This window comes from Tachyglossus aculeatus, chromosome 17 (assembly GCF_015852505.1).
Source record: "Tachyglossus aculeatus isolate mTacAcu1 chromosome 17, mTacAcu1.pri, whole genome shotgun sequence".
In the NCBI taxonomy this organism is placed as follows: domain Eukaryota; kingdom Metazoa; phylum Chordata; class Mammalia; order Monotremata; family Tachyglossidae; genus Tachyglossus; species Tachyglossus aculeatus.
In genome coordinates, this window is record NC_052082.1 from 17,923,189 (window position 1) to 17,948,124 (window position 24,936).

Genomic DNA, 24,936 nt, shown 5'->3' on the forward strand with positions numbered 1-24,936 from the left:
AGCTACATCCAATTAGGAGGAATAACTATCACGGCATAAGGCTTCCTATGACATTTCTAAACCAAAGTTCAAAAGTACATGACAAAAACTTGCAACGAACGATTTTGTACAGCATCTTTCATTGGTATAGACTATACCCTCAGGGTTTTTTTTTTCTTTTATTTCTCAAGAGAAACACAGTGACTGGACAAAAACTTGACAAAATACACAAGGAATAAGAGCAGAAGAATAGAGGTCAGCACTTTGTCAGATTTTCACTGATTCTGTATCTTCAATACCAGGATTAATGGACACCTGGATTTAAGTAGTGATCAAAATCCACAAAACCATTTTTCATTTATATTCCAATCCTCAGTTCATTCATGAGAAGTCTCTAGGATCACTTTCCTCCTCCTATGGCCCATAATAAATCAATCAATAATATTTTATTGAGCGCTTACTGTATGCAGAGCACTGTACTAAACACATGGGAGAATACAACACAATTAGCAGGCAATTTGCCTGCCCATAACGAGCTTACAGTCTAGAAGGACATATTGACAAGGTTTCCCTATTAAATATTCTCTTGAGTTTCCTGAACTCATTCTCCTTACAAACTGTGAAAATGCCAGTTTCTATAAATCCTGCCAATGCGTTCTTCCTGTATTTTCTACAAATGCACATTATAAATTACTAACCATCTTGAGTTCAAGTAACCAACGGGAAGGAGGCAGGTACATGGACCTATGTACCTGGAAGTTTTCGTGAACTCCCTGAAATGATGGTTTGCCAACCTGCGATGCCAGCAAAGGGAGAGATGGATAACTGGAAAATTGGGATGTGGAAAGTAGGTGGGGGTCAGGTGTCTAATAGGCTTTATGTGGAATCCTATGAAGAATAAGAAATGTCACTATTTTCCTGAGTTTTGAATAATCCTGAAGGAAAGAATATTTGGAAAGTAACTTAAAGTAACTTTAGTAGTAACACCACTCATTGGACACAAATTGGGTGCACTGGACTGAACAAAGCATTGGATAGCAAAAACCAAAATAATAATAATAATAATAATTTTGGTATTTGTTAAGCGCTTGCTGGGTGCCAGGTACTGTACTAAGCGCTGCGGTGGATACAAGCAAAACGGGTTGACACAGCCTCTGTCCCACATGGGGCTCACAGTTTCACTCCCCATTTTACAGATGATGGAATGGAGGCTCAGAGAAGTGAAGTGACTTGTCCAAAGTCACACAGCAGACACTTGATGGAGGCGGTATTAGAACCCATGACCTTCTGACTCTTAGGCCAATGCTCTATCCATTACGCCATGCTGCTTCTCTCAAAAAAATGACATGCTTTCTGCCCACAGGGGTCATACACTTTAAAGAGGGTTAAGGTGAAGGGGAGAGGAGAGGACAAGTTTCTTGTGCCAATGTTTGGCTCGTTCGCTCGAGAAATAAATTATTGACTTCTCACTTCCATAGATTCCGAATGTTTGTTTCCAAGTTGTAGCATCTCTACCCACCCGGGCATTTGAAACTTCCAAGATAATCAAGTTGTCATTAAACAGAAAACACCGTCCTCTACTGAGGTAAGTATATTCATTCATTCAATTGTATTTATTGAGCACTTATTGTGTGCAGAGCACTGTACTAAGTGCTTGGGAAGTACAAGTTGGCAACATACAAAGACAGTCCCTACCTAACAACGGGCTCACAGCCGAGAAGGGAAAGACGGACAACAAAACAAAACAAAGCATATAATTTCCCCACTTTTGGCACTGTACAGGGAAGAGGAAAGCTGTTTCAGCTGTTCCATATTCCTTCTTCAGAAAGACCTAAATCCCGGCTACAGTCCTCCAGCGCAGAAATGAAAGATTTAGGAGATACGGACTAGGGCCACTTTGGAAATGTGGTCTATGGATTGTAGTCCACTGAAACTGACTATCCATTTAACTGAATATCTGAATGTCTTTGCTTCTCTTGTTACAGAGTTCTAGGGGGTGAAATGCAGATATGTTTTCATATTTAAAAGGAAGCCTCCCCTCCCCACCATTTCCCATCTCTTCTGTACGCATAATTCATTTTTTTTTTGACATGGTTATTCATTTAGGTCTCAGGACCCAAAACAAGGAGGGCAGTATTGTAAAAATAGAATGTTGTATGAACTGCATTTTAACAGCAGGGCCACAGGAACCACCAAAGACTGGCAGAGAAATGGAGGAAGTAAAGCATTTCAAAGAAAAATCTCAAAAGAAAGGCTCTTCTTCTTTTCAGTTTTTCTTTTTGTCAGCAGTAATTGCTTAAAAATAGAAGCTGGTTTGTAGGCTTTGCATTGAAGTCACCCCAAATCCCTAAGAAAAAAACACTAATGTAATTTTGCATTTTAGTTTTGCAAATATTCCAAATTCTATTACTTTACAAATACATTCTTACATGGACAGATTTAATAATCTTTATTTAATCCTGTCGTTAAAATGCTTTACAAAAGACTTCGCTATGCAGTGCACCTCCCAACACTTTTCACAATTCCTTTTATTTACTAAAACAAAATAACATGAGGACACCTGTGAATGTTTTCCAATAATTTAATTGGGCTAACCAGAATATCTCCAACATCTACTGAGAAACATTTCTTCAATAAAGACCTTGTAATTAATTATGATTTATAGGTAGACATATATCAAATTTTCATGAAGTAGCTGGGGTATTGACTGTGAGCCCGCTGTTGGGTAGGGACCATCTCTAAATGTTGTCAACTTGTACTTCCCAAGCGCTTAGTACAGTGCTTTGCACACAGTAAGCACTCAATAAATACAATTGAATGAATGAATGAATACTGAGTATGGAGGTGTCAGGAGGCCCTAAGGAATTTTTTTTTAAATGTAATTACAAATTAAAAAAAAACTTTTAAAGTGGTACAATATGGTTGATGACTTCAGAAGACAAACTAATAGGAGATAATAAAGCCAACTGAATTTGATTTACTTGTCTGTCAAAAATGACCACTTCATACCAAAGAGGCATTTGTAATATCTTGCATTTGTCTTCTTCCTCGATACTACTGTTAATGTGAGTTAGAAATTACAAGAACTGTCGAGGGCCCTATTGTATCCTCACTTGACAATAAAAGTCCTCATTATTAAGTGAAATGACAAGATTGAAAATGCATCAAATAAAAATAATGTGCACAATGGAATTTACCAATGATGGGGAGTAATATCCCACAGAGAGTGATGACTGTGTCTCATTCATGAGACTTAAAGACCAAGGATTTGGGTGAAGGAATTGCTTTTAGTCATTGCATTCTGCACAGAACCACTCACTCTTGCTCATCCCTGACAGCTATGTTCCCACCAAAACATGGAATGCGACTGTAAGTTCGTTATGGGCAGGGAATGTGTCTGTTATATTGTTATACTATACAGGGCTCTGCACAAAGTAAGCGCTCAATAAATATGACTGACCGGCTGAAAGAAGTGCAGCATATTGTGAAATGAATAAAAAGGATTTTATATTCAAGACCCATTCACTACTGAGATACTAACATTATTCATCATTGTAATAATGATGATGAAGGTATTTGTTAAGCGCTTACTATGTGCCAAGCACTGTTTTAAGTGCTAGGGTAATAATAATAACAATAATAATAATAATGGCATTACTAAGCACTTACTATGTGCAAAGCACTGTTCTAAGCACTGGGGAGGTTACAAGGTGATCAGGTTGTCCCACGGGGGGCTCAGAGTCTTAATCGCCATTTTACAGATGAGGTAACTGAGGCCCAGAGAGGTTCAGTGACTTGCCCAAAGTCACACAGCTGACAATTGGCGGAGCCGGGGTTTGAACCCATGACCTCTGACTCTAAAGCCCGTGCTCATTCCACTGAGCCATGCTTCTTCTCTACTGATGGCACTGCTTCAGCAGACATTCCCTGCCAACAGAACTGAGACTAGAATGCCAATTTTATGATTCTCAATCAATGATATTTTCTGAGCATTTACTACGTGCACAGCAGTGTACTAAGTTATTGGGAGAGTATAACAGAATTGGTAGACACAATCCCTGCCCAGAAGGAGCTTACAGTCTCATGGGGAGACAGGCATTAAAATAAATTATGGATATGTACAAAAGTGCTGAGGGCAAGGTGAATAAAGGGTAGAAATCCATGTGCAAGGGCGATGCAGGAGGGAAAGAAAATAGGGGAAATGTGGGCTTGGTCTACGAAGGCTTCTTGAGGGAGATGTGATTTTAATAAGGCTTTAAAGGAGATGTGACCTCTACATGGTTTCTCAAGGCCAAGCTCTTTTTCTGGAACCAAAATCAAGAACAGTTTCACCAAGGCTGTTCCAGTAGAGGGTTAAAATCTTCAACTGTAATGTGTCAGGGAACAATACTTGCTACTCAACTGGGAAATTATCCCAGAAGAATCAATACAGTTAGTAGTTGATTAAAGTAAAATCTGCTTTGACATATAGCTCAAGGAATCAATAATAACATTTTTAATAAACAAGATATATATAAAATTAGTCTAATTAGTTGCCATATTAGAGGAATTAAAAGGATGTGTAATTTTTATATACCTAAATAAAAAAACACAAAAAATTCAAGCGGCCTCAAAAGAACTTTCTAACCTTTAGTTATATATCTGACTGTCTTCTGGGCACAAGCTGTAGCCTGTGATTCTTTTTTTTCTTTTCTTTTTTTTTAAATGATATTCATTAGGTGCTAAGTGTCAAGCACCATTCTAAATGCTGGGATAAATACAAGGTAATCAAGTTGGACATAGTCCCTCTTCCACATAGAGCTCATAGCCTAAGCTTTGGATCACCACTTTACAGTTGAAGAAACTTAGGCAAAGAGAAGTTAAGTGACTTCCCCCAGGTCACACAGCAGGCAAGTGGCAGAGGCAGAATTAGAGCCCAGGCCCTCAGTTCTACGCCCATGCTCTCTCCATAGACCACTATTCTTTCTCTCCACTATATTTTTTTATCTCCTTCCCTTCTACTTCCTAGCACAGGTAAATGGAATAGCATATGAGCTGTAAGAATGCAAAGACGATAGGATTGATTGATTATGGATAGATATGCAGAGAAAGACTGCTGGAAATGAGAAGGCAGACAACTAAGCTGAAAGAGACAATTTCCACATTTTTCTTCTCAAGAATTTTAATAACATGAAATTCCTCCTAAGAAACCAGTGATGTTTTTAGGAAATGGACAAATATTTTGCATTCTGAGAATGCAGCTGAGAAATGGAATCCATCAACTGGGGTCTTGTTCTACTTTTTCTGCTACCATTCCTACTTCAGAACATGCCAATCATGTTATGAATTCGCATTACTCAAAGAAACATAAAACTGCATATTTAGTGAAGGTTTATCATTAGCATATTTTATTTATTATTAGCATTCTTTATTGTGAGTGGGACATTTTTCCTGATCTGTCTTCCAAACAATTTTTCACTAGGAGATAAAGGCATTCCAAAGTAACATTCAGAGCAAGACCTATCAGCATTTGAGCTCCTCATTTGCAATACACTGTATATCATAAAAGACTAGTAGATACCCTTTTAATGTTATCTTGATCACATGCTTAGGTTCTTTAAAATTCTTTGAAAGAATTGTACTTATCTTTAAAATCCATTAATCCCTCCAATTTATGTTAGTGATTGCCTCCTCCCCTTGACTTAAAGTACTTCGAGGGCAGGGATGATGTATATTAATTCTACAGAATTCTTCTAAGCAGTTGGTACTGTGCTCTGTGCTCAGTTAATATATTCAGTTAATATGGATGATTGACTGCTTGGCTGCATCCTGAACTCCATTGCTATGGACAGTCTTCCTTTTCGGGAGATATAATCTGACAAATACTCACCAACATCTGGGGAACTGAAATGCATCATTATCTTTTCACTTTTTTATTTATGTTGACATCCTTAGCCTGTATAAAAGCTACTCCATAGTAACAGGTACAAGGCAGGATGAAACGGGAGACTGAGACATCTAATTTCTTCAACCGGGAATAAGCTAATGTACTCATGAATTATTTTTTAACTCACCAAAACTTCAAGGTCTACTACCCCTGAGAATATCTGAAACTGGGTTTGACTTGGGGACATTATCCAAGTCTGGGTTTTCCAAATTGGAAGAGTCCTTGAGGTGATGCGCAAATGGGCATGGGGGAAAAAAAACCCAAAAAACAAACCAACCACTTCTTTTTAACAGCTACATAGGCAGTCTCAGTCTTCCTGGAACAATGATCTTCAAATAGGTACAGCTGAACTTGAGAACACTTGTGAATTTATTCCCGGTACACTTAGTCCACTGTTTTATTTTGGTTTGGAAAAGTTGAAAAATCCACATTTTCTCTTATTTTATTAATGGTGTGTATATACCTGTAATTCTATAATTCACTAATGCCAAAGCCTATCATTAAAAATGTAAATAAACAATTGAGAGTTCATTGTTCTGAAATGTGTTATTTTGACAACATAAAGGCTCCAGGTCATTTATATGACTGAGCAGACCCTAACATTCATTTATTCATTCAATTGTATTTATTGAGCGCTTGCTGTGTGCAGAGCACTGCACCAAGCACTTGGAAAGTACAATTCGGCAACAGTTAGAGACAGTCCCTACCCAATAACGGGCTCACAGTCTAGAAGGGGGAGACAGACAACAAAACAAAACAAGTCGACAGGTGCCAATACCATCAAAATAGATAAAAAGAATTATAGATATATGTACATCTTTAATAAAATAGAGTAATAAATATGTACATATGGGGCAAAGCCAGAAACATGTTTTCCATCTTGTTGTTGGCAATAATGGTGTTCAGACTTTAAAAGTGCTGACAAACTAAAATCTAAAGGACCTTCATTTCAAAAGTGAGACTGTATAACCTCTCACTACTATTAAAACACTGGAGGTTCTCTGAGGAGTGGGGAGACATGGACTGAATAGCTTTTTAGGAAAATGACCAGGGCAGCAGAAAGAAGTAAGGACTGGAGGGGGGAGAGAGATGAATGGCAGGGAGGTTCAGCTAGGAGGCTGATGTGATTGCCAAGGCAAGGTACAGGTGCTTGGATCAGCGTGGTAATAGTTTGGAGGGAAATGAAAGGGCAGATTTTAGAGATATAGTGAAAGTTGCCCTTCCACCTCCACATCAAACAGAAACTTTTTTTACCATTGGCTGTAAGCTCCTTGTGGGCAGGGTATATTTCTACCAACTGTGGAATACTGTTTTATTGTATTCTCTCAAACACTTTGTACAGTGCTCTACACACAGCGTTGGATCAACCTTCACATCGCTAAAATCCACCCTTTCCTCGCCATCCAAACTATCATGTTAATCGAAGAACGTATCCTATCTCACCTTGATTACTGTATCAGCCTCCTTGCTGACCTCCCTGCCTATCCCCACTCCAGCCGATACTTCACTCTGCTGCTCGGATCATTTTTCTACAAAAACATTCAGTCCACGTTTCCCCACTCCTCAAGAACCTCCATTGGGTTGCCTAGTCACCTCCGCATCAAGCAGGTCTAAACCCGGCTCCACCACTTGTCTGCTGTGTGATCTTGGGCAGGTCACTTCACTTCTCTGTGTCTCAGTTACCTCATCTGTAAAATGGTGGCCGAGAAAGGGAGACCGACATGGGACAAATACCAGAACTATTATTATTATTACGATGATGATGATTTTAAAGCACTTGATCAACTTGTTCTCTTCTACCTCAACTCACTGCTCTCCTATGACAATCCTGACCACACAATTACCTCCTCTAATGTCTACCTACTTTACCTCAATCTCATCTCTCTCACTGCCGTACCCTTACCTACATTCTCTCTCTGGCCTGGCAGACCTCCACTCTGCCCACCATCGAAGGCTTAAGAAAACCACATCTTCTCCAAGAGGCCTTCTTGTCGATGACGAAGTCCTTATTTCTCCTGCCCCCTCCCTTCTGTATCACCTGTAAGCACATGATATTCACCCCATCCTCAGCCCCATAGCTCCTACGTTCATATCTGTAATTCATCTGAATGTCTGACTTCCCCTCTGGACTGCAAACTCAGTGTATGCATGGACTTTTCTACCAACTCTATTGTTGTACTCTTTCTTCCAAATGCTCTGTGCACAGCAAGAACTCAATAATTACATTTAAGATTCCTTTAGTTCAAAGAGATTGTGGTAAATTTTTTTTTGGAAAACAATAAAAACAGCTAGAAAAATTCGTTTCCAGAAATAAAAGAAAATGAAGTCATTATTTCACCTCTTTACTTTTTCAGTCATTCATTTTTTTTTCCTGTAAATTTTAAATCTATGAGAAGTGATTTCTCATCGAAAGACCGTGGCAAGTGCTTGTTTCTTCTATAAATAAATAAAACTATAAACAGTGTCATATTGGGTAAGGCCAGCTATATCCAACCCAATTTTCCGATTCTAATAGTGACACTATTGGTTATTTGGAAAAACACAACATTTTTAAATGCTGTTCACAGCATAGCTTTCTCCTCCTCTAGCATCCCCAATTGCTCTACACTTCTTACAAAAATAAAAAAAACCCATTGATTTCAACATCAATCACCATCAATATTAAGTATCTCTAGTGTGCTCTCCAACTGTCCTCCTTCTACCAGTCCAGTTTCTTCTCCTTTATTTTCACTTAAGTTCATCCTCATTGTTTCCAAGCTCGCTTTCCAACTCTAGAGTACTTAGATCACAATTCTACCATTTCTGACCCATTTTTCCACCATTTCCTCTACATGGGCGGTGTATGATCTGATTAGATCTGATTAGATCTGATCAGATATGATCTGATTAGAGAAGCAGGGTGGCTCAGCGGAAAGAGCACGGGCTTTGGAGTTGGAGGTCATGGGTTTGAATCCTGACATCGCCACATGTCTGCTGTGTGACCTTGGACAAGTTACTTAACTTCTCTGAGCCTCAGTTACCTCATCTGTAAAACGGGGATTAAGACTGTGAGCCCCACATGGGACAATTTGATCACCTTGTATCCCCCCCCAGCACTTAGAACAGTGCTCTGCACATAGTAAGCGCTTAACAAATGCCATCATTTAATTAACTACCACCACAATAAAAATCCACATCGTTCCACCTTTTAAGTCCTTCTTAAGAGCCATTTCCTCCAAGACACATTCCCTCCTTAAGCCATCATCTTTTTTGTCTTGACATCCCAACGCCTTTCTTAGCACTTGTGGGTATATATACTTATGTTCTATCCTATAACTTTTATTTTCATCATTTCTACTTACATTTTTACTTATACTTAGCGTATCGTGACAATGTGAGCCTGCCTGTCCTCTCACATCAGATTGTAAGCTCCTTAAAAGTTGGAATGATGTACTTTAACTTCATTATATGCGCCCCAGTTCTTGCAAGAGTGACGTGCACAGAGTTGGTGCTCAATAAATGTTGTTTTTGATGTTGGATCTCAGTGAAATCCATCTTCAGGATTTATCACCACCAAAATTCTAGAACTCTGCCTGCCATCACGATTGACAGAACGGTATAAAATTTTTCTGATAGCAATTTTAGGAATTTCAGGTTGAAATGACATGAGGTGGAGAGAGGGTTGGTGGATCATATTGGTGGAGTGCCATGTCTGAGAGAAGAAGAAAATTATTCTACAATCCTTCACCTAGTTTTAGATTCAATATCGCCCTGAACTCTTTCAAATACTCTTTTCATCTCTCCATTAAGCCAGGATTCCAAACAACCCAATTTTAACCCCATCGCCAAAACTTCATCAAATAGGGCTTCTCTCCAATCTGACAGTCTCTGGCCAGTGACGTGAACGGAAGTGACAGCACTCCCGTAACAAAACCTGTCCCTGAAAGATTTCCAGCCCACTGAATTCACGGATTAGCTTTGGATGGATCTTAACACTTCTGGGTTCTTCCAGGGAACCACACTTTTCCGACTTTCATCCTGCTAGAGCTGTGAACGGGGCAGAGGCCTACCGCGGGAGGCCCATGGGGTAGAATGGCCAGCGTCCACAGAATAATAATGATGGTATTTGTTAAGCGCTCACTATGTGCCAAGCACTGTTCTAAGTGATGGTATAGATACAAGGTTATCAGGTTGTCCTACTTGGGGCTCACAGTCTTGCGCCCCATTTTACAGATGATCTCATCTAACTGAGGCCCAGGGAAGTGAACTGACTTGCCCAAAGTCACACAGCTGACAAGTGGCCGAGTTGGGATTAGAAGCCACGACCTCTGACTCCCAAGCCTGGGCTCTTTCCACTAATAATAATAATGATAATGGCATTTATTAAGCGCTTACTATGTGCAAAGCACTGTTCTAAGCACAGTGGGGGACACAAGGTGATCAGGTTGTCCCACATGGGGCTCACAGTCTTAATCCCCATTTCACAGATGAGGGAAATGAGGCCCAGAGAAGTGACTTGCCCAAAGTCACACAGCTGACAATTGGTGGAGCTGGGATGTGAACCCACGACCTCTGACTCCCAAGCCCGGTCTCTTTCCACTGAGACACGCTGCTTCTCCTACGGGAGGCCTGTATTCCAAAAAGGGATTTTCCTTACGGTGGGAGGGAAAGAGGCAGCACGATTAAGGTCAAGATGACATGGCAGGAGTGAACATTTCAGGGGTCTGCCCCTCCTGCCCGGCAGCCTTTTCGGTCGCCAATTAGTCTCCTAGCAACGATGGGCTGCACAGTGGCTTTGGAGAGGTTTAGGCCAAAATGGTCCAGGTGAAACCGGTCCCCCAAGATGTCCAGGACCGGGCCCAAGATGGTAACCGGGAGCTGCCGCTTGCTAAGCGTGTGTTGGATCTGGAGGCTATTTTTAATCCTTGCCTCTTCCTCCTCCTCCTTCCCACCATGGGGTGCACTGGCCAGAAGGACGGCTGCTAGGGTGCAGCTAGCCGGGGAGGGGGTGGGATGGACTGGTTTTTTTGGGGGGTGGGGGGATGGATGCTCTTGGGGACTGCTGAGATGGGGAAGGCCCGGCTGGGTGCGGGAGGGGATGCAATGGGCGGCCCCCCTCTCCCCATCGCCCCCCGTTATTTCCACCCCCGGGCCTGCTGTCCCTGAGGGCCCCCCCGAGGAGCCCCCCGACTGGCTGCTTACCTCGGGCAGGTCCCGGCATGGCGCTGCGGGCCCAGGAGGTCGGGGGGCTCCAGCTGGCCTCTCCCCAAAGGGGCTGCTCAGAGGGAGGGAGGAGGGATGCACGGAGGGAGGAGGAGGAGGAGAAGGAAGAGGAGAAGAGGAAGAGGAGGAGGAGGAGGAGGAGGAGGGAGCCGAGCCCAGCCCAACGGGCAGCGGGAGAAGGGAGGAGGGCGGTCGGTAGCAGCAGGTTCCTGCTCTCTCTGCCGGCAGCCTGCAGTTGCTCTGCAACAGCTGAGATCTCCTCATCTGTCCTTCCTTCTCTGCTTCCCCCCCGCCCCCCACCTCTTTCCCTTCTCTCCCTCGCCCCCTTTTTCTCTTCCTTCTTTCCTCTCTCTCTGCCTCTTTTCTCTCTCCCCTTTCTCTCTTTTCTCTTTCCCTTCTCTGTCTTCCCCTCTTTCTTCCCCTCTCCCTTCCCCCTTTCCCCCTCTTTCTCTTTCCCTTCTATTTCTTCCCCCCTCTCTCTTTCCCTTTTCTTTCTCTCCCCTTCTTTTTCTCTCCCTCCTTTCTCTTTCCTTTCTGTCAATCTCCCTCTCTGATTTCTCTCTCCCTTCTCTCTCTCCCTCGCCCCCTCTTTTTTTCTCTCCCTTCTCTCTTTCCCTTCTCTCTCTCCCTTGCCCCCTTCTTTCCTCTCTCTCTGCCTCTTTTCTCTCTAGCTGGGATCTTCTCATCTGTTCTTCCCTCTCTGATTTCTCTCTCTTTGCTTTTCCCCTCTCCCTCGTCCCCTCTTTTTTTCTCTCCCTTCTCTTTCCTTCTCTCCCTTCTCTTTCCTCTCCCCCTCTTTCCCTTCTCTCTCTCCCCCGCCCCCTTTTTCCTCTCCCTTCTTTCCTCTCTCTGCCTCTTTTCTCTTTCCCCTTTCTCTCTCTTTTCTCTTTCCCTTCTGTCTTCCCCTCTTTCTTTCTCTCTCCCTTCCCCCTTCCCCCCTCTATTTCCCTTTTCTTTCTCTCCCCTTCTTCTTTTTCTCTCCCTCCTTTCTCTTTCCTTTCTATCAATCTCCCTCTGATTTCTCTTTCTCTTCTCTCTCTCCCTCACCCCCTTTTTTCTCTCCCTTCTCTTCCCTCTCCCCCTCTTTCCCTTCTCTCTCTCCCTCACCCCCTCTTTTTTTCTCTCCCTTCTTTCCTCTCTCTCTGCCTCTTTTCTCTTTCCCTTCTCTCTCCCCTTTCTCTTTTCTCTTTCCCTTCTCTCTCTTCCCCCTTTCATTCTCTCTCCCTTCCCCCTTTGCCCCTCTTTCTCTTTCCCTTCTCTCTATTTCTTCCCCCTCTCTTTCCCTTTTCTTTCTCTCCCCTTTCTCTTCTTCTTTTTCTCTCCCTCCTTTCTCTTTCCTTTCTCTCAATCTCCCTCTCTGATTTCTCTCTTTCCCTTCTCTCTCTCCCTTGCCTCTTTTTTCTCCCTTCTCTCTTTCCTCTCCCCATCTTTCCCTTCTCTCGCCCCCTTTTCTCTCCCTTCTTTCCTCTCTGCCTCTTTTCTCTCTCCCCCTTTCTCTCTTTCTTTCCCTTCTCTCTCCCCCTTTCTTTCTCTCTCCCTTCCCCCTTTCCCCCTCTTTCTCTTTCCTTTCTCTCTATTTCTTTCCCCCTCTCTCTCCCTTTTCTTTCTCTCCCCTCTTTTTCTTTTTCTCTCCTTCCTTTCTCTTTCCTTTCTCTCAATCTCCCCCTCTTTCTCTCCCCTTCCCTCTCTCTTTCCCCCTCTTTCTCTTTCCCTTCTGTCTTTTCTTTCTATTTCTTTTCTCTCTCTCCCCCGTTTCTCTCCCTCTCTTTCTCTTTTCATTAATTCAATTCATTCAATCGTATTTATTGAGCGCTTACTGTGTGCACAGCACTGTACTAAGCGCTTGGGAAATACAAGTTGGCAACATATAGAGACGGTCCCTACCCAAAGTGGGCTCACAGTCTTTCCTTTCTCTCTCTCTCCCTTTCCCTTCTCTTTCTCTCCCCTTTCTCTCCTCTTCCTTCTCCAGTTCCCTTCTGTCTCTCTCTTTTCTCTCTTGCCCTTCTCTCTTTCCCCCTCTTTTTTTTCTCTCTCCACCTCTTTCTCTTTCCCTTCTCTCTCTCTCTGTCCTCCTCCCCTTCATATTCTTTCAAACCCACTTACACCAGGGGTGGGATTCACCAGGATTCTCCCACCATTCCCAGGCACAGGACCCAACTCCTCCCCCCCCCAACCATGCGTTTATGGTGTAAACACATAAATGCCCACAATGTAGGCACCACAGAGACATCCACATACAGACCACCCACTACTTAAGTGTTTAACACAGTTAACAGTTTAACGCAGCAAGGCCTAGAGCTAGAGCACAGGCCCGGGAGTCAGAAGGACCTGGATTCTAATGTCGGATCTGCCACCAGTTTGCTGAGTGACGTAGGACAAGTCACTTCACTTTTCTGGACCTCAGTTCCCTCAGCTGTAAAATGGGGGTCCCCACTTGGGACATAGGTTGGGTCCAACCTGATTAGCGTGTATCTTCCCCAGGGCTTATACAATGCCTGGCACATAGTAAGCACTTAACAAATACCACTGAAAAATAAACTCATAAAAAGATACTATTGACTGATGCCACCATTCCCTGGACAAGCAGAGGGCAAGGGCACAACATCATTGTGTAGAAACAACACACTCCTTTACCACAAATTGAGCTACACTGGATAGCATTTCACTTTTGCCAATTCTCACCTGTCACCGATGATTCACTTGGGTTGCCCAATGCACGGTTATTGAATAATTGTTCTTTATTGGCTGAAGCATACTTACTTGCTAATGGTATGTAATGAAAAATCGAAATACTTAGCAATTTTAAAGACATCACTCAGAAGTGCCAGGATCGTGGGATTTGGGCAACAGTTTGTTTGTCATGTTGTTTTACTTCGGTGGGATTTCTGACTGGGCAGCTTGGAACCTGCTGGACTCTCTCAAAAATGAGCCGAACCATGATTCTATGAGCAAATTGCTTAAGAAGAGCTCTGTCACATTTGCCAATCCCTCAATCCCGCTTTTCCTCAAAGATTCAGTGGCAGAAACCCTGATGCCCAAGAGGAGACACTAATGATAATGACGGCATTTATTAAGCGCTTACTATGTACAAAGCACTGTTCTAAGTGCTGGGCACTGTTCTAATGGATAGGGTGGGCCTGCCTAGGGCATCCTAAGCCCGTCTGCTGGGGATCTCTCTGAAAGATCATCAGGAGTTTCTAGACTAGACAGTTTCTAGACTGTGAGCCCACTGTTGGATAGGGACCGTCTCTATATGTTGCCAACTTGTACTTCCCAAGCGCTTAGTACAGTGCTCTGCACACAGTAAGCGCTCAATAAATACGATTGATTGATTGATTGATTGATTAGTACAGTGCTCTGCACACAGTAAGCGCTCAATAAATACGACTGAATGAATGAATGAATCAGGAGGTTTTCATCTGGGATACTACTATTCCTACCATCTCATGAACAAACTTTATTAAAGACACTTAACCCTGGAGCTGTGTCCTTTAACAATCAATCATATTTATGGAGCGCTTACTATGTGCAGTGCTCTGCACTAGGCACTTGGGAAAGAACAATATAACAGAGTTGGTAGACACATAACCTGCACGTGATGAGCTTAGAGTGTAAAGGGGGAGACAGACATTAATATTAATAATTTATGGATGTACATAAAAGTTCTGTGGGGCTGAGGGAGGGGTAAAACAGGGAGTAAATCCAGGGGCAATGTAGAATGGAATCTGGGAAGAGGAAATGAGGGCTTAGTCAGTGAAGGCCTCTTCAACCCCCAGCAATAAATGGTACTTAAAACGTTCAAAAATTCTTTTTTTGCTCTATGATCTCTGGTTTGACTCTACCACCCTAGCTTCCTTTGTGGCACTAGTTCCAAAGGAATATGGGAGCTTTGGAGAAACCGGGAAAATTGTAAAATTTAGATGAGAGGGAGGAGAAGAGGGGATGAAATATAAAGAAGATGTGCGTTCCTGTGGATGAGCTTCGTGGGTGGTGGCTTTATCTGATTGCTGGACAGATTCAGGAGGGAGGATTGGCATATCCATTTCTATTTATCTGTAACTGACTGAATACACAGTTCTGGAAAATTTTGGAAAAATAGAGTATCTAACCTCGGTTCAAGAAATAATCCCCCATTTATAACATTGTTCTTATAATTAAAGTAGGTTCAACTTACAATGTTAGGGCTTGATACACTTTTCAGTGAGGAATTGTGTCAGAGAGACAGTGAAAGAACAAGCATGAGATTTTCCTTTGGGTTAGAAAATAGTAATAATAATTAATAATAATAATAATAATGGCATTTATTAAGCTCTTACTATGTGCAAAGCACTTTTCTAAGCTCTGGGGAGCTTACAAGGTGATCAGTTTGTCCCACGGAGGGCTCACAGCTTAATCCCCATTTTACTGATGAGGTAACTGAGGCACAGAGAAGTTAAGTGACTTGCCCAAAGTCACACAGCTGACAAGTGGCAGAGCTGGGATTTGAACCCATGACCTCTGACTCCAGAGCCCATGCTCTTTTCCACCGAGCCACACTGCTTCCCAATAATAATAACGGTATACGTTAAGCGCTTACTACATGCCGTGCACTGTTCTACGCGCTGGGGTAGATAGAAGGTTAGCAAGTTGTCCCACGTGGGGCTCACAGTCTTAATCCCCATTTTACAGATGAGGGAACTGAGGCCCAGAGAAGTGAAGTGACTTGCTCGAAGTCATGCAGCTGACAAGTGGCCGAGCCGGGATTCAAACCCATGGCCTCTGACTCTCAAGCCCGGGCTCTTTCCACTAAGCCACGCTGCTTCTCAGTAGCAACAAGAGCCTTTGCTGGTCCCTTCTCTGCCAGAATGGAGTTCTGTTATACAAGAGATCAATTAATCAATCAATCAATAGTATTTATTGAGCGCTTACTGTGTGCAGAGCACTGTACTAAGCGCTTGGGAAGCACAAGTTGGCAACACATAGAGACAGTCCCTGCCCAACAGCGGGCTCACAGTCTAAAAGGGGGAGACAGAGAACAAAACCAAACATACTAACAAAATAAAATAAATAGAATACATATGTACAAGTAAAATAAATAAATAAATTAATTAATTAATAGAGTAATAAATATGTACAAACATATATACATATATACAGGTGCTGTGGGGAAGGGAAGGAGGTAAGATGGGGGGGATGGAGAGGGGGACGAGGGGGAGAGGAAGGAAGGGGCTCAGTCTGGGAAGGCCTCCTGGAGGAGGTGAGCTCTCAGTAGGGCCTTGAAGGGAGACACAAGAAGCCAAAAAATCTGCTCCCCTCGCCACAATTCCTTATTGCCCTTTTTATATTTATCACTGTCCTTGTCTTTTGTATGCTGTTTGGAGTTTCTTTTTACAGTTTTTAGCCTTTTGTGCTTGACCTTAACCACCCCCTATCCACCTAATTATTAGATTTTGAGTCCCTTGGGAGCCAGGGACTCAAATTCTTAATTTTTTTTTCAAGGACAGTGCTCTGAATTTAAGAAGGGCTTAATGAATAACACGGAATAAATGAATGCAATTTAGCAATGACACTATTTATATTTTTTACCTGGTGTGAGTTTGGTGCAATCCCTTCCATATCTTAGGCATGCAATTATTTTCCCTTACTGCACTGCTATATTTGCTACCTGGGAAAATTGGCCATTTCTCTTTCTATGTATTGTGGCCTTTTCTAAGACAATTATCCCATTTCTAAGTGCTGTCATTTTTAGTAACAGAGTAGAGCAATAAAAATTGAAGAGATAATTTATCTTCTATAATAAATTATATAATTTAGGAAGATCATATTCAGCCAGAGGAGATTTAGGCCAATTCTAAGCTTACTTTATAATTGTGCATGGATTAACTGATGATACTGGAGAGGTGAACAAAGTTTACAAATTTGATAGAACTATAAGGATAATCAATCAATGCTATTTATTGAGTATTTACTATAACAATAATAGTAATGATAATGATTGTATTTGTTAAGCGCTTACTGTGTGCCAGGCATTATGCTAAGCACTGAGGTGGATAACGAGCAAATCGGGATGGACACAGTCCCTGTCCCACGTGGGCTCACAGTCTCAATCCCTATTTCACAGGTGAGGGGACTGAGGCCCAGAGAAGTGAAGTGAGTTGCCCAAGGTCACACAGCAGACTAGTGGTGGAGATAGGATTAGAACCCATGACCTTCTGACTACTATATGTATAGCACTGTACCAAGCAAGTATTTGGGAGAGCACACTAGCATATGTAGACACCATCCCTGCTCAATTTACCCTTGATCAACTTTCCCACAGATTTAATTAGCCTTATCATAGATTTAGCTTGTGTAAACCTATCTCCAGAGTGTCATGGTATGTACTATGAGAACTCTAATAATAATAATAATAATAATAATAATAATAATAATAATAATAATAGTGGCATTTATTAAGCGCTTACTATGTGCAAAGCACTGTTCTAAGCACTGGGGAGGTTACAAGGAGATCAGGTTGTCCCACAGGAGGCTCAAAGTCTTCATCCCCATTGTACAGATGAGGGAACTGGGGCACAGAGAAGTGAAGTGGCTTGCCCAAAGTCACACAACTGACAAATGGCAGAGCCAGGATTCGAACCCATGATCTCTGATTCCAAAGTCCATGCTCTTTCCACTGAGCCATGCTGCTTCTCGTGACAGGTTACATGAACTATTACACGTTCAAATTGATTGGCCTCTCATTTGATAGCTTGTGGCAGATAAAGTCCCAAATGCACTATTGAGCAAAATTTGGGGTGGTGAGGAAAGTGAAATTGGGAGACGAATGTTTCCATGAAAAGATCTGTGGTAATTTGATTGAAAAAAAAGAGAGATTATTAGAGAAGCAACGTGGTTCAGTGGAAAGAGCACGGGCTGTGGGGTCAGAGGTCATGCGTTCGAATCCCAGCTCCACCACATGTCTGCTGTGTGACCTTGGGCAATTCACTTCACTTCTCCGGGCCTCAGTTCCCTCATCTGGCAAATGGGGATGAAGCCTGTGAGCCCCCCGTGGGACAACCTGATCACCTTGTAATCTCCCCAGCACTTAGAACAGTGCTTTGCACAAAGTAAGCACTTAACAAATGCCATCATCATCATTATTATTATTATTAATAGATTCCTTTTCCTATTCCCAGCTTGGAATTCAATAAAGTGAAAGGGGGAATGGTATTTTGTGGCACAATTAAGTTCAGATTTACCTAAAAATGCTACTGTTGGGCTATCACAAAAATCAAAAGTGGCCAGGCATGCTCAGGTATGTTCATGATTAACAGTAGATAACTTGGGGCACGGGGGTGGAGAAGTGGGGAAAGGGGAAGGGAGGGAAGGTGCTGATAATCATGCTCTATGTCTCACAGTGCTGCCAGCCTGCCTGGACTCTAGTGATTGGCCTGAAGCTATCCTAGGCTGGCAGTGGTAGGAAGACAGGAAATCAGGAATGGGAATGGCCAAGTCTGAGAGGCCCACTATCAGATGTATGTGCTCAAGTCAGAATTTCTGTTAGGATGGTCATTGATCTGGTTTTACGCCTGACAGTCTGATTTTTTAGCTGGTTTGCCCCTTTTCCAGAGGGGTTATGGCACCAGTTACCTCTGCAACTACTACCTCAGTGCTAATGCTAACCTTCTCACTGTACCTTGATCTCATCTATCATCTACCTTCCTCCCTTCAATAATAATAATAATAATAATAATGGCATTTGTTAAGCACTTACTATGTGCAAAGCACTGTTCGAAGCGCTGGGGGAGATACAAGGTGATCAGGTTGTCCCACGTGGGGCTCACAGTCATAATCCCCATTTTACAGATGAGGTAACTGAGGCCCAGAGAAGTTAAGTGACTTGCCCAAGGTCACACAGCAGACATGCGGCGGAGCTGGGATTCGAACCCATGACCTCTGACTCCAAAGCCCGTGCTCTTTCCACTGAGGCACACTGCTTCTCCAAGTCGAGTCAAAGCCCTACTGAGAGTTCACCTCCTCCAGGAGGCCTTCCCAGACTGAGCCCCCTCCTTCCTCTCCCCCTCTTCCCTCTCCCCATCTTCCCCACGTTGCCTCCTTCCCCTCCCCACAGCACCTGTATATATGTATATATGTTTGTACGGATTTATTACTCTATTTTATTTGTACATATTTATTCTATTTATTTTGTTAATATGTTATGTTTTGTGGTCTGTCTCCCCCTTCTAGACTGCGAGCCCACTGTTGGGTAGGGACTGTCTCTAGATGTTGCCAACTTGTACTTCCCAAGCGCTTAGTACAGTGCTCTGCACACAGTAAGCGCTCAATAAATATGACTGAATGAATGAATCTATCTTACCGCCTAGCCCTCACTCACTTCCTCCCTCTGGCCTGGAACATTCTCTCTTCTCAAATCCAACAATTACCCTCCCCACCTTCAAAGCCTTATTGAATGCACATCTCCTCCAAGAAGTCTTCCCTGACTAAGCCCTCTTTTCTCTTCTCCCACTCCCTTCTGCATAGCCCTTACGCCCTCTGTTCATCCCCCTTCCCATTGCCACAGCACTTATGTTAATATCTGTAATTTATTTATATTGTCTCTAGACTTTAAACTCCTTGTGGGAAGGGAATGTGTCTGTTTCCTATTATACTGTACTCTCCCAAGTGCTTAGTATAGTGCTCTGCACACAGGGAGCACTCAATAAATACGACTGAATGAATGAATCACAGTGGCAAAGGTTCCACAAAATTATGAAATTCTGTACCTTCACTTTCTCCTCTAATTTTTTTTTTGATGGCATTTATTAAGCGCTTACTATGTGCAAAGCACTAGCTTGCCCTGAACTCTAAAAGTATTCTTGTTGGATAACAAGCAGCACTGTGTGATTGGCCTGAGGTTCTGTGGTTCAGCCAGCCATATGGTATGACTGAAAAATCCCACCAGGACATTTTTCAGGGCTGGCACCAATAGACGGTTTGAACTGCATTGATTCTATCCCCACATTGGGTTGTTTTAGTTCCCTCCCTGATATTGAATGAAATACAATTTCTCTGTTTTCCGTCCTAAATACTCACCTGGAATTCAAGAATTTGGACGGAAATTCACCATAGCTGGTATAAATGACAGAGTCTCATTTCTGTCCATATTCAATTAATTTCTCCCCAGTACAGCACCCTTAAAATCTAGGTGACCTCCTGAGATGATTTTCAACCTTTAAATTCTAAAGTTATTAATATTCAGAGATCTTTCAATCTGCAATCCTGAGACGGTCAACTTTTTAGTTCGGAAATAGATTTCACGGTAATATCTGATACTAATAAAATGCAGACAGAATTTTATTGTTAATAACATCAACCCAGTCTCATCTGATGGTGTTTAAATTAGATAATGTTCCCTTTTCATTCACTTTTTAAGTGTTTCCAACTTTGACCTTCTACTTATTCTGCTTGTAATTTTGAACCAGTAATCTCAATATTAGCATAGATTCTGTCACCACAGGACCTGTATTCATTCATTATATAATTATTCTCTGCCATTGTCTTTTTTTTTTTCCAGATGGAGCATTTTATTCTTTTGGGGAAACACGTTGAATTGTTCATCTTATCCAGGGGCCAAACCTCTAAGCCACATAGGCACATTCTGGAATCCTCAGCTCTAAATTTCATACGATTATTTTTCTGTCCAAAAATAATAAATTAATCGCAGATGTAGCAAGACTGGTAATGCAAAAGGTTTCATTGCTTTCTGCGTTTTGAATGCTCTACAGATTTAGTGAATTTTCTTGATGTTTTGATTAGTGCTATGATTATATAATCTTTATTGAAAATACTAACATAGAACCAGAAAAGCCATGCCTGCACAAAATAAACATTTATTTTGAAATGTCCTTTTCTACTGTAAAATTTCTTTGAGATCTGCATGGGGCTAATCTCATTCACTGCTGATCCAACTATCCTAGGATTATGCCAAATAGATGGGGGCCGGGGAGAGATTTCTTTGCCAATTACCACGATTCCCATTCCCTTCTGAGCTCCTTCCCTTAAATATGGACACTAGCCCCTCCTGACTGGCAGACTAAAGTTATCTAATTTAGCACTACTTTCCTTGCCCTGCCTTTGGTTCCCATGTTTGAACTAAGCCATGTTGGTTTATTTATGGGCATTTTGGTCCTAATATATTATTGTCCCCTCTCTCTTTAGGTCACTGACCAGAAGAGGGTAAAAGGATTAGACAGAATGAGAGGTTAAATATAACGGGAAAGGAAAGTCTTAACAGAAGCACTCACGTCAGAAAGGTTAACAATTTTACAGTCCATTAAAAGTAGCAATGTTTCACACCTTCCTATAACATTATGTGGATTTCTAGCTAAAATCAGCAGCAGTTTGAGTAATGTTGTCCTTTGGTGTACGTAGGGCATCAAAATGATTGAACATTCTAAATCCATCTGAGCAAGAGGAACATATTTCAAATTGTGTGACATTTTCTTATCTAAACTGGGAAGGGGAAAGAGATGACCTTAAAGTGTCAATCAGGCAGCCCACCTGTCAATCAAGAGGTGTGTGCAAATTCATATCTACTCATGACAAACCCAGCCAACTATGGACTAGTCAGTTTGCTCTTAAATATAAAGAAAACATACCTTGGCCAGTGTATTTTAGTGGGGCGATTTCAATCCAATCCTGAGCGGAATTAAATTCATTCAATCATATTTACTGAGCGCTTCCTGTGTGCAGAGCACTGTACTAAATGATTACAGGCCTGTGCTATTTCCACTAGGTAATGCTGCTTCTGGTTGGTCTTTTATTTAAAATAGTCTTTGAGACTTACACTTTCTAAACTGAGCCTGGGAAAATAGCCGTATGGTATTTGATGATATTTGTTCAGCATTTTCTACAAGCCGAGCACTGTACTAAGTGCTGGGATATCCCCAACACTCATGCAGTCCCTGTCCCATGTGGGTTTCACAACATAAGTAGGAGGGAGAATGTCCTAATGTTTTCCTTTGTGGCTTTTTTCCTGCTATTTCCATCTCAGTGCCTGGATTTGGCCTGCCTCTTGCACAGGGAGACTAGAAACAGATTAAAGACCAAAACTGAAGGTGAAGCTCCCTGTGCTACCACGGTCCACCTGGGATCACTTGAAATAGAGCTCCTGACAGACTTCTACAGTATCCCTATCGATATTGCGGGACCAGCTCCTTAGCTCTTCAAGTGAAACCTGGAAGCCCAGCAGCACAAGTGGCACAATCAGTCACCTTTACTGAGTGCTTACTGTGTGCAGAACAATGTACTGAACACTTGGGAGTGTACAATATAATAAAGGTAGAAACATTCCCTGACCACAAGCAGTGGAGTTACCCACAGCCCCACTGCAGACTCAGCTTTAAGGCTGGAAAAGAAACCCTAAACTCAGAACAACATACGGTCACAAACTCCTGTATCTCAAGGGCTGCCAAACATCTACTGCAGTCTGCCTATTCCTGAATTCCACCAAGGGAGACCAGACCCACCCCTTGCAGGAGGAGCTGAGCCTGAAGTGCTCTGTGTATGTGTGGGTTTTTTTTTTTTGTGGGTTGGAGTGTTTGTGCATATGTCTGTAATAATAATGATAATAATAATGGCATTTGTTAAGCACGTACTACGTGTGAAGCACTGTTCTAAGCGCTGGGGGGGGATACAAGTTGAACCGCTAGTCCCACGTGGGGCTCACAGTCTTCATCCCCATTTTACAGATGAGGTAACCGAGGCCCAGAGAAGTTAAGTGATTTGCCCAAAGTCACACAGCTGACAAGTGGCGGAGCTGGGATTAGAACCCAGAACCTCTGGCTCCCAAACCCGGGCTCTTTCCACTGAGCCACGCTGTATGTGCTGTGTTGCAGGTAGGGAAGTGAAGGTGGGGAAAGATGTGAAATGGAAAAGGAGCTAAACTGGCTCAGTTGAGACTGAACTGTTACATAGGCTGTATTTATTAACAATTGTTATCAATTGTTATAATAACTATAATATCTGATCCAGTGATGCAAGTGTGCACGTGTCTTGAAGAGTCCAAATGAATAATCCTTTTAGAAAGTTTTGGGGAAGGGACACTTTAAAATCGAGGACACCTAATTAAATTAATATAAAAATACATATAGTTTGCGATTTGACTCAGCACTAAAAAGTGCCCTGAAAGCCATCTGTTAAAGTTATTATCGATGTCTACAGTCTATGCTACTTCAATGGAGATTTTATATTATATAAGAGATGTGATTTCTGGGTATTTTATAGACAAAGAAATGTGAGTGGGAAATCACATTTCTTGGATTATCTAAAATAATAGAGCAACAAAACATATACTTGGTTCAAATATTTTGGTGCCTGGGTTTCAAAAACCAGTCCATTTTCTAAAATCTGGGAGCACGACACTTTTTTCGTGTGTCAAAATAAACCATCTGGTTGGACAACTGTTTCTAATTTCTTCCCTGCCTAGACTGTAAACTTTTGGGTTTGGCACCAAGTTCCCTCCCAGAGAAGCGCTGCTGCCCAAATCCTTCCAGGCAGCTAATCAAAGGCACTTGCAGCCCTGAGGAAAGCTTCAAGCCGGTTCTGGCCAGCTCTAGGATTTGCAAGTCTAGTGTCAAGTCAGGCTTTCTGACCGTCGATCTGTCTGTCTGTCTGTCCGCTGAACCCTCTAGCAGAAGTTGAGACTTACCCCAAGAGTCCTACAGTCTAGCCATGCCTGTACAAGGCTTCAGTAGTCTCTTGCTGCTGGCATCTCTGCTTCTCACTGGACTGTCAGCTGTTCCTCCAAGTTTGTCGCTATCCCTGAGGTAAGTCTGATTTGTTATTCTCAAAGTGGTCTGTGTGGCTGGTCTCGGGTTGGAGTCTAGTTGCCTCAAGCAGGAAACTGTTCTTAGGTGGCAGTGTATGGGGGAAATATTTTCAACTTGCTGTCGTGGCTTCCTTTCTCTCTCTAAATACAGAAAAATGTGTTCCTTTCCTCGTTAAGGTCTTCTTATCTTCTATATCGAGGCAACATGTGCACGTATAGCACGTGTAATGCATACACAAAATACATCATGCATTTTATATGCTGTCCACTGAATAAAGATCCCGGATGGAGGTGTATTGAGTTTTATTATTTGACAAACTTCAGCTGTGTAAATTCAGATTTCCTTGGCTAGCTCCCTATAGAATAGGGAGCCTATACAGGCTCTCTATAGAGCCTATAGGCTCTCTATACACCTGTAGCTATGACATCGTAAACGTCTGTGGACCCATTCTGATTTCTGGCCTCTCTACAGTGACTGAAAATCCAGCAGAGAAATTATGACCACGATCAGCAAAATAATCTTGCATTAGTCTAATTTTCATCTAACCGCACTATGATTCAATGACAAACCATTTCCAGTGACTTAATGGGGTATTTAAAGCCTGGAATGGGACAAGAAAATGTATTTCAAAATATGAAGATCCTCACGAACCCCCGCCAGCCAGATCCTTCCTCCGGGAAAGTTGTGCGGCGGGCAGTGGATCTATTCAACGGGTGGCGAAAAAAAAAAAGAGCCGGGATTTTCACTAACGGGTAGGATGTGTGTTTGTGACTTTCCGTAGGAGCCGGTCAGGTGGTACCTGCAGACTGTCCAAGGCTGAGTCAGAGCGTCGGTGCCGGGCCCCTGGAAGGCCCTCAGGGAGCCAACTGTGCAATGGCAGAGGCTGGTGTGACTGTGGAGTCTGCATCTGTCAGGTGACCGAGCCTGGCATGTACTTTGGGTCTCTTTGCGAGTGCCATGAATGGGTGTGTGAGACCTATGATGGGAAGACCTGTTCAGGTAAGGGAGAGACCGTGGGGACAGAGGGGATAAGAACAAAGC

The 24,936-nt window shown here is 42.5% G+C and overlaps 2 protein-coding genes across 2 annotated transcripts in view; one reads left to right on the forward strand and one right to left on the reverse strand.

Moving 5' to 3' along the window:
- Positions 1–11,193, reverse strand: part of NALCN (sodium leak channel, non-selective) — a 222,614-nt gene extending 211,421 nt beyond the window's left edge. Inside the window, exon 1 of the mRNA XM_038759721.1 lies at positions 11,087–11,193. The gene's annotated coding sequence lies outside the window, so the exon portion shown is untranslated. The remainder of the gene's footprint in view (positions 1–11,086) is intronic.
- A 12,473-nt stretch (positions 11,194–23,666) lies between these two features.
- ITGBL1 (integrin subunit beta like 1) overlaps positions 23,667–24,936 on the forward strand; it is a 177,560-nt gene continuing 176,290 nt past the window's right edge. The window contains exons 1-2 of the mRNA XM_038759722.1: positions 23,667–23,892; positions 24,677–24,894. Of these exons, the coding sequence (XP_038615650.1) occupies positions 23,798–23,892; positions 24,677–24,894 (313 nt within the window). The 5' untranslated portion in view covers positions 23,667–23,797. The remainder of the gene's footprint in view (positions 23,893–24,676; positions 24,895–24,936) is intronic.